General features: G+C 45.9%; 1 protein-coding gene across 1 annotated transcript; it reads right to left on the bottom strand.

The window, feature by feature from the left end:
- Window positions 1–511: 511 nt before the first annotated feature.
- On the bottom strand, window positions 512–8,160 carry LOC110513073 (exopolyphosphatase PRUNE1). Its single transcript, XM_090189002.1, has 8 exons — window positions 7,812–8,160; window positions 5,616–5,720; window positions 5,312–5,514; window positions 4,957–5,141; window positions 4,686–4,844; window positions 4,435–4,529; window positions 3,268–3,426; window positions 512–3,104 (listed from the first exon to the last, which is right to left on the bottom strand). Exons 1-8 carry the CDS (start codon window positions 7,848–7,850, stop codon window positions 2,718–2,720), a joined length of 1,332 nt encoding a protein of 443 aa, XP_090045128.1. The 5' UTR covers window positions 7,851–8,160; the 3' UTR covers window positions 512–2,717.
- Between the last annotated feature and the right edge of the window lie 385 nt (window positions 8,161–8,545).

Here is an 8,545-nt window from a genome sequence, read left to right as displayed (position 1 = left end):
ATGTGCCTCAGTTCTCCCAGTCAGGGAGGAGTTAAGGATAATAGGGAGGTAGGCTTGGGCGATATTCCGTTTGTACCAGGGTATTTAGAAAAATACCAACGGCATGATTTTCAATACCATTATTTGGGTTGGGGCCACCAGTGCCTCGCAGGGTCTGCCGCGTTGCAACTTAAGTATAAATATAAGAAATACATGATATCCAGCTCAGGGCTCCAGCTATGCATTTGGTTTGCTAACTTGCTAAGTGGCTAGATGTCAAGATCAAGCTTCTTGGTTACAGTAGAAACATTCAATGCACTCCTGGATCAAGACCCCTGTTGCCTAATTTATTTTGTGCGTAAAAAATAAGTGCACACTTCCGGTACAACATAAACCCCAGTGTGGTACAGAAGCAGTATGAACATTTGGATATGGCCAAACTCTAGAGGAAGGTAGACAGTAGATACCACACTGGGAGGAACCTCCATGGTCCCAACATCACAACTACTGAGTTGAAATAACATGGACAAAACAGGATAAGAAACTTTAATAATATTAAATCCTTTTCAACATTTCAGGTGAAAACCATTACATTTCTAACGGTAAAACTTTAGTCAGCTGGTTTCCAAATGATTTAAAAAGGTCAAACTGACATTTTTCACTTGATTGTCCTTCATAACATCTGCTAATGGTCTAACCTTGACTGAAATCTACTCTACCTTTCAGTGCAGATTATGGCTACATCTCATCTGTTCTCATCAGTTTAGAGCATTTAATGAAATAAACAGTCATTTAATTAGACTACATCAGGCCTGGAAGTACCTTGGTTCTGGGAGTCCTAGTTTCAGATAAGAGATCAAAGTATTATATTCAAATTAACATGACATCAGCAATATCATTGGTACCAAATGTTTTAACACAATCCAACGGAAGTTACTGTATCTTCGTGCGATACAATTGCATATAATCAGATAATTCTTAAATACATTATGTTTACATACATTTGCAGTATACAAAATATTTCATTTGGGGAAGATAGTATTATAATGGTGTTTTGAATCAGAAGAACATTCAAAACTGATTTATTATCAATAAAACAGTCAAGGAATAATGTCTAGCTATCTCTAGCAATAACTATTCAACACAAACTCTTTACTTCAACGTCAAACTGCTGATCAATTATGTCAAATCAACACTGCATATCATGCAGAGTCACCCTTCATTTGGACAGTCCATTTGTAGATGCTCTACAGACTATCACATTCCAACTAACTATGTACTAAACGCCAACCTTAACCAAACCCTAAACTTAACTCTGACCCCAACCCCAACTCTAACTATTAACCCTTACCCTAAGCTTAGTAAGCAGTTGCTTATCAACAGATAGTTTGACCATCTACAGCTAGACTATCCAAATAAAGTGGGGCCACATATTGGTTTAGGCATCTATCACAAAGATCTTCCTATACACATTAGTATAGGGCACAGTGCCTAGATGTCAAGATCAAGCTTCTTGGTTACAGTAGAGACATTCAATGCCCTCCTGGATCAAGATCCCTGTTGCCTTAGTAAGCAGACCACATATTGGTTTAGGCATCTATCACAAAAATGTTCATATACACACTAGTCTAGGCTGCACACACACTCTTGGGGAGAAGAGAGAGTGGATCTATTTTCTCAAATCTACAGCAAAATCTATTTCCCGGAAACATAACTGGGAGTATTTTTCCATTAACAGAGTTCCCAATTAAATGTCTTATTCCCATTCAAGGATGAAAGCATCGGTGTCACTAATATTTTTTTTATTTAACCTTTATTTAACTAGGCAAGTCAGTTAAGAACAAATTCATATTACAATGATGGCCTACCCCGGCCAAACCTTAACCCGGACGACGCTGGGACAATGGACTCCCAATCACGGCCAGTTGTGATACAGCCAGGAATCAAACCAGGTTCTGTAGTGACGCCTCTAGCACTGAGATGCAGTGCCTTGGACCGCTACGGCACTCAGGAACTCCCTCCCCCCATATAAAGCACGGGTGTCACTAACGTAAAGCACGGGTGTCACTAACGTAAAGCACGGGTGTCACTAACGTAAAGCACGGGTGTCAGTAACGTAAAGCACGGGTGTCACTAACGTAAAGCACGGGTGTCACTAACGTAAAGCATGGGTGTCACTAACGTAAAGCACGGGTGTCACTAACGTAAAGCACGGGTGTCACCAACGTAAAGCACGGGTGTCACTAACGTAAAGCACGGGTGTCACTAACGTAAAGCACGGGTGTCACCAACGTAAAGCACGGGTGTCACCAACGTAAAGCACGGGTGTCACTAACGTAAAGCACGGGTGTCACTAACGTAAAGCACGGGTGTCACTAACGTAAAGCACGGGTGTCACTAACGTAAAGCATGGGTGTCACTAACGTAAAGCACGGGTGTCACTAACGTAAAGCACGGGTGTCACCAACGTAAAGCACGGGTGTCACTAATATTTTCAATGCATTTCCATCATCTCCAATATGATTGCCAGTGATTTGTTTACTCCTCTGGATTGGGAACAGTGTGCCTCCCAGTCCTCGTCCCAGCGGATCAATGTTGTGCCGAGCTCAACACCCTGCACAGTCACAAACAATCTGTACTGACTGGTCTGAATCCTGTTGCGAGAACTCTGGCCATCCAGCTGTTATACAGGTTAGTGAGCTTGGGTGCTCCGCTGACCACCAGGAGTGTGAGTGACATCAGAGTCCCCCTGCGTTCTCCTCTTCGCTGGCCATCTTGCTGAACTTCTCCGTCAGAGCTTCAGCGCTGATCTTGGGCAGTCCGTTGTCAAGGGGACAGCCCTCCACCAGACTGTTCATAGGGGTGGGGGGGAAGTAGGAGTCCTCCTCTATCCCAGCGTCCTCAGTGCACGCTCGTTGCTGTGGTACCTCGTAACTCTCCTCTAGGGTCCCACAATGCACCTCTCTTCGCTCCCTGTCCCTCAGGAAGTCCTTGATGATGGGCAGCACCTTCTTCCTGGAGGCCAACGTGTTGCCCTGGAGGTAAGCCCTGATGTCCGAGTAAGGGCTGCTCATTGGACTCAGGCTCAGACTGGGGCTCCGGGCTTGCTCCAAGGCTTGGCTCATCTGCAGGACAACAAAGACCATTCAGTTGATCATATAAAATAGACACCGTAAAAAACAACCCTGGCAACCCAAAGCTTACTATCAACTCTTCATAATGACTTACTTTAACTCTAGATAGTCAACTCTATGGGATCATGTTTGATTGGGATGGTGTAGTTCCTACCTCCCCCCTGTAGAGGGTGCTGGAGCTGTAGACGGCCAGCTGCCTGAAGGGCTCCTTGTTATCGTTGAAGGAGATCGTCATGGCCACCACCAGGTTGTAGCTGTGCTTGTGGCAGAACTCACAGAGCTCTTGCTGTAAGCTTTGTCTCTGTAGAAAAGCCTGAGGGACAACATTTATAGATATTACAGTTTGTTTGTGAATCTCAGTATAAACTCAAGTGCAGCTGTTGAGTCCCTTTATAAGTTGACATGAAGAGACAGGCACAGGGTTTGTCTTTTTATTTGTGGGTGGTTCCACCTGATTGGACATGTGGGGGGGTGATCTTCATGAACTAGGTGAAACATCCCACCTTCACATTTTGGGTGACTGAAGGGTGTGTCAGGCAGTAACACAGGGAAGTGTCTGAAGGGTGTGTCAGGCAGTAACACAGGGAAGTGTCTGAAGGGTGTGTCAGGCAGTAACACAGGGAAGTGTCTGAAGGGTGTGTCAGGCAGTAACAACGGGGAAGTGTCTGAAGGGGGTGTCAGGCAGTAACACGGGAAGTGTCTGAAGGGTGTGTCAGGCAGTAACAACGGGGAAGTGTCTGAAGGGTGTGTCAGGCAGTAACAACGGGGAAGTGTCTGAAGGGTGTGTCAGGCAGTAACACGGGAAGTGTCTGAAGGGTGCGTCAGGCAGTAACACAGGGAAGTGTCTGAAGGGTGTGTCAGGCAGTAACACAGGGAAGTGTCTGAAGGGGGTGTCAGGCAGTAACAACAGGGAAGTGTCTGAAGGGTGTGTCAGGCAGTAACACAGGGAAGTGCCTGAAGGGGGTGTCAGGCAGTAACACAGGGAAGTGTCTGAAGGGTGTGTCAGGCAGTAACACAGGGAAGTGTCTGAAGGGGGCGTCAGGCAGTAACAACAGGGAAGTGTCTGAAGGGTGCGTCAGGCAGTAACAACAGGGAAGTGTCTGAAGGGTGTGTCAGGCAGTAACACAGGGAAAGGCTCTGATAACTTGAGGACTGTGTTCAGTTTAGATCTGAAGTGAGATTCTGTAAAGAATTCATAGGTGAGATGACATACTGCAGTAGAACTGGGTACATGATAGTATTTGAACCATGTTATTATCCACCAGTAGTACGTGTAACCTTGTGTTGTATCACATATTGAATAGTTAAGATGCACACCCACCTCCAGTGTCATATATATCACACTGACTGCCAGTTTTAAATCTCCTTCCGATGCCACCTTCATGTCTTTCAGAAGCATCTGTTCTGTGGTAAGACCTGGGAACAAGGGAATACGAGCAAAAAACATTGTAGGTCTCCCTCTCCTTCATACTTAAACATGGCATTGATATCATGGGATGCCCATTGTTCTAATCTGAGGCAAAAACCACATCCACAAGGCTGAGCTTCAGGTATTAATCCTGGGGTGTTTACCTGACACGTCAAATTTAGCATTCTGCAAGGACTGGAAGAGGACGCCCCTTGGTGGCAGGTTGGGGAAGTGAGTCTCCAGGAGGCCAGCGTACTGGCTGTCTTTAGGGGTGACTTTCCCTGCCTCTGGGGCCATGTTCACACAGTCTAACACTATGGTGCCTGTGATCACAAAGAACAGGATGTCAGTCTCGTCACACAGTGACACAGTTAAAGGCATAGTTCACTTAATACTGACATGATTTCCACATACATCAGTTATATTTCTGGTTACCATATAAGAGCTGGGCCACCTGTTGGTCGAGGACTTCAGGGGCTTTCTGGATGATCCGTTCTGCCACCAGGGTGGAGCAGGAGCCCACCGTCTCCACGGTAACGGGACAGGAGGGAGAGGGCTTCCTCTCCAGGAGGTGATGGTCGATCACCTCCAACACCACCTCTTCTAGATCACAGTCAGAGCTGCAACAGACAGCCACACAGTCAGTCAGGGACTTTAGTCAAGCTATTTCAAGGAGTCTCTAGGTCAGTGTTGCTTTTATAGAGATACAGGTGATGATCACATGGGGAAGTGTTCACGTCCTGGATGACTGTCAGTGGACAGAGGTTAAGGTGTCACGGTTGACCCTGACCTGGGCAGCACGTTGTGGTCCACCAGTGTGAGGTCCAGCCGGCCGGCCCGGTGTAGACTCCCCAGGTCCACCTCGTCCCGGAACACCAGGTCATCCTGGGAGAGGCCACTCTCTCTCAGCAGGAAGGCATTGTCCGTGCGCAGCGGGAACTCTTGCCGGGGAATGTTCAGAACGGGAAGAGGAACTTTCCCAGAATCAAGTGTCTGGGAGGGGAGAGAGAGGTGTTATAACACCTGACGCTTGCTCTGTTGAACCATTCTCAACACATGGGTCGGGTCCAAATGATGGGGTGGGTTACTCTCACCTTGGACAGGAAGTATGCGTAGGCCAGAGCTGACACCATGGAGTCCAGGTCACAGGCCTCGTTCCCCAGGACCACATGGAACCCTGGGCTGCCCTCTGCGTTCCCCTGAGGAGGGGAGAGTGGGATGAATACAGTCACAAGAATATCCAACTCCTATGAGGGGATTTACCATGAGAAAATACAGGTCAGTCTATCCATTACTCTTATAATGAGCCTTCAAAGGCAATCAGATGTGTATTAGTGAGTGGACAGTGCAATGTGGACAGGTTGTGTGTGTGTGTTGTAATGTCAATGCACGTCATGATGATGCTGATCACAGGAGATTAGCTACTGTCGGTTCTGCACAATGTCCCCCATCCTAGAGTAAAACCCTGGACACTGTTTGAATAGCCTTCTGAAGGGTCAATGGCAGATCCCAGTGTAGCCTAAAGTGGATGAGCTAAGGACTGACTTCATTCCCCTGCCTGAAGGCTTTGGCTAGCTCTTTGTCAAATAGCCTTAGGCTAATTCCATCAATGACCTCAGTAGAGCAGACTGTGATGTAATGGCTAAGCTACATCACGGCCTGCTAACTCCACTACATGTTTTTGTTGAACGTTTTTAATGTGGAGTTGAGAAACAAGTAGGTGTTTCATTTTCCCAGAGCATGGCCGTCTGTGACAGCAGCACGAGTCATGGGTGCCAGAGCTAGGGGCTAACAGAGACAGCTTGTTGCGATAACAAAAGCCGGTCATGTGACAATTAGCCAGTCTACAGTCTGAAGCCTAGCAGCAGGTAGCCTAGCAACTAAGAGCATTGGGCCAGTAATCGAAACGTTGCTGGTTCAAATATCCGAGCCGACTATCTATCCACGGTATAACCCAGTCTCATCTATCCACGGTACAACCCAGTCTCATCTATCCACGGTACAACCCAGTCTCATCTATCCACGGTACAACCCAGTCTCATCTATCCACGGTACAACCCAGTCTCATCTATCCACGGTACAACCCAGTCTCATCTATCCACGGTACAACCCAGTCTCATCTATCCACGGTACAACCCAGTCTCATCTATCCACGGTACAACCCAGTCTCATCTATCCACGGTACAACCCAGTCTCATCTATCCACGGTACAACCCAGTCTCATCTATCCACGGTACAACCCAGTCTCATCTATCCACGGTACAACCCAGTCTCATCTATCCACGGTATAACCCAGTCTCATCTATCCACGGTATAACCCAGTCTCATCTATCCGTTATGTTTTCAGATTGATGCAGAAGGAGTGGAAGCCACTGTTAACTATTGAAATGCACCTCACCTGTCTTTCAGTTCCCATTAGACTTCTCTCTCAACCCAGCCTCCCCATGTACACACTGGATAGTACATCTGTGTTGGTGCTGACTTCTCTTCCCCCTCACTGAACACGGAGTAAATAAGGTGTGATGCTCTGAGGCGCTATAAACACCATCTGATCTCACTAATCTTAATAGGGCTTGTTTTGAACCCAAACAGTGCTCTTTTCACTTAAGGTCAAGAGCATGACATCAAGACCCTGAAATTAAAGCCATCGTGTAACTGTAAGTGTGGCAGACATGCAAAGCAAAACAAATGCACGTGGGCATATTGACACCTGACAGGCACCTGACAGGCAGCTGACCCTACAAGAAATGTACTTTCATGGCCCATTACAATTGAACAATTATATTTGTTTGAATATCACTGAAATATATTAATGCAATATATCATGCAACATAATGAAGCAGTGTATGAGTTACATTTAACACAATGTGATCACGTGACAATGCTCAATTTGCCTGGCTAGCCAACTAGCTAGCTGTAATTACAGTCTATGTACAGTACAGTTCAAATGTAGTTAGTGTACGGTGACAACTGTCTGTCTGATCTAATTTGATGCGCATGCACGAGCTCACAAGCAACACCGGGACCATGCGGCAGGCTGCTGTCACATTGCCCTACTGTTTTTCAATGACAAGTCTTTCGACTTGATCTAGTCGGAATTTAATGTCTAGCTAGCTTTCTCCTGATATCTCTGAAAACCCCACTAATTTAATTTGTTCATCAAATGTACATGTCGAAGTTATTTAGAAGACTACATAACTAGCTAACGTTAGCCGTAAAGACAAACTAAACATTGAAAATGGATAAAGCAAGCAAACGGCGCGACCACCAGAAACCGTCGATGTTCCTACCTTCAGTTCATTGCGACAGCTTTTTAAAAATATATCCATGGTTATCGGATGCACTACGTAAAGACAGTCTGAAATTAGAGTGTTCTAGTTGTCTTTGTTGCATATAGCTAACGTTAACTGTATCTGCACGTCTCAGGAATAAAAAGACTGCACTGTAAGTTTGAAATGTTAATGCCCAAGAGTCGTGCGTGTCGTGTCGTGTCGTGCGTGACTCGTCTTGTGCTGACGTGACGTTCAAAGACGGGACGTAGTATTATGGGTAGTGTAGTATCAAATATTGGTTTACAAACTGGTAGTTTCAAAGAGATTTTTCTAACTAAACCAAGATAGACCACAGCCTCTCGTTTCCAATGGGAACAAATGGGCCATAGTGGGCAGACCAAGCAAGAAGGGGCAGAGCCAAATACGAGCTTGCGGGATCCTATTGGCCCGTTCTAGCGTTATCTTCATATTTCCGCCAGGGAACGCCTACTGTGAAGTGCGCGTGTGCAATAACTTTTGCAAAGGGTAAAGTCTACAAACCCTAGTCCACTCTGTTCATAACATATTCCAGTTTTGGGAACAGAAAACTGTATTGAGATCAAATGTTTCATTGGTAGTGATTGGAAACGCCAAGCGGATGCTTCACATTTAAACACCCAGTGAAATATCTGTCTCGTTGTTCTATCTGTGGTAATAGAGTTAGTTGTAAAAAACCATGGTAAGTAGTGTCGAGAGGTTTGTGATGGGATGCC

Source organism: Oncorhynchus mykiss, chromosome 2 (genome assembly GCF_057628025.1).
Source record: "Oncorhynchus mykiss isolate SJ-2025 chromosome 2, ASM5762802v1, whole genome shotgun sequence".
NCBI classification, from domain to species: domain Eukaryota; kingdom Metazoa; phylum Chordata; class Actinopteri; order Salmoniformes; family Salmonidae; genus Oncorhynchus; species Oncorhynchus mykiss.
Note: the sequence above shows the minus strand (reverse complement) of the source record. Positions and strands in the feature narration are given on the sequence as shown.

Bases quoted from the DNA above. Each gene is read 5' to 3' on its own strand.
- LOC110513073 (XM_090189002.1), bottom strand. From the start codon at position 7,850: ATGGATATATTTTTAAAAAGCTGTCGCAATGAACTGAAG. The intron at 5,142-5,311 runs GTCAGGGTCAAC...TGTCTGTTGCAG, and splicing joins GACCACAACGTGCTGCCCAG to CTCTGACTGTGATCTAGAAG. The intron at 3,105-3,267 runs GTAGGAACTACA...GTTGTCCTGCAG, and splicing joins GCACCCTCTACAGGGGGGAG to ATGAGCCAAGCCTTGGAGCA.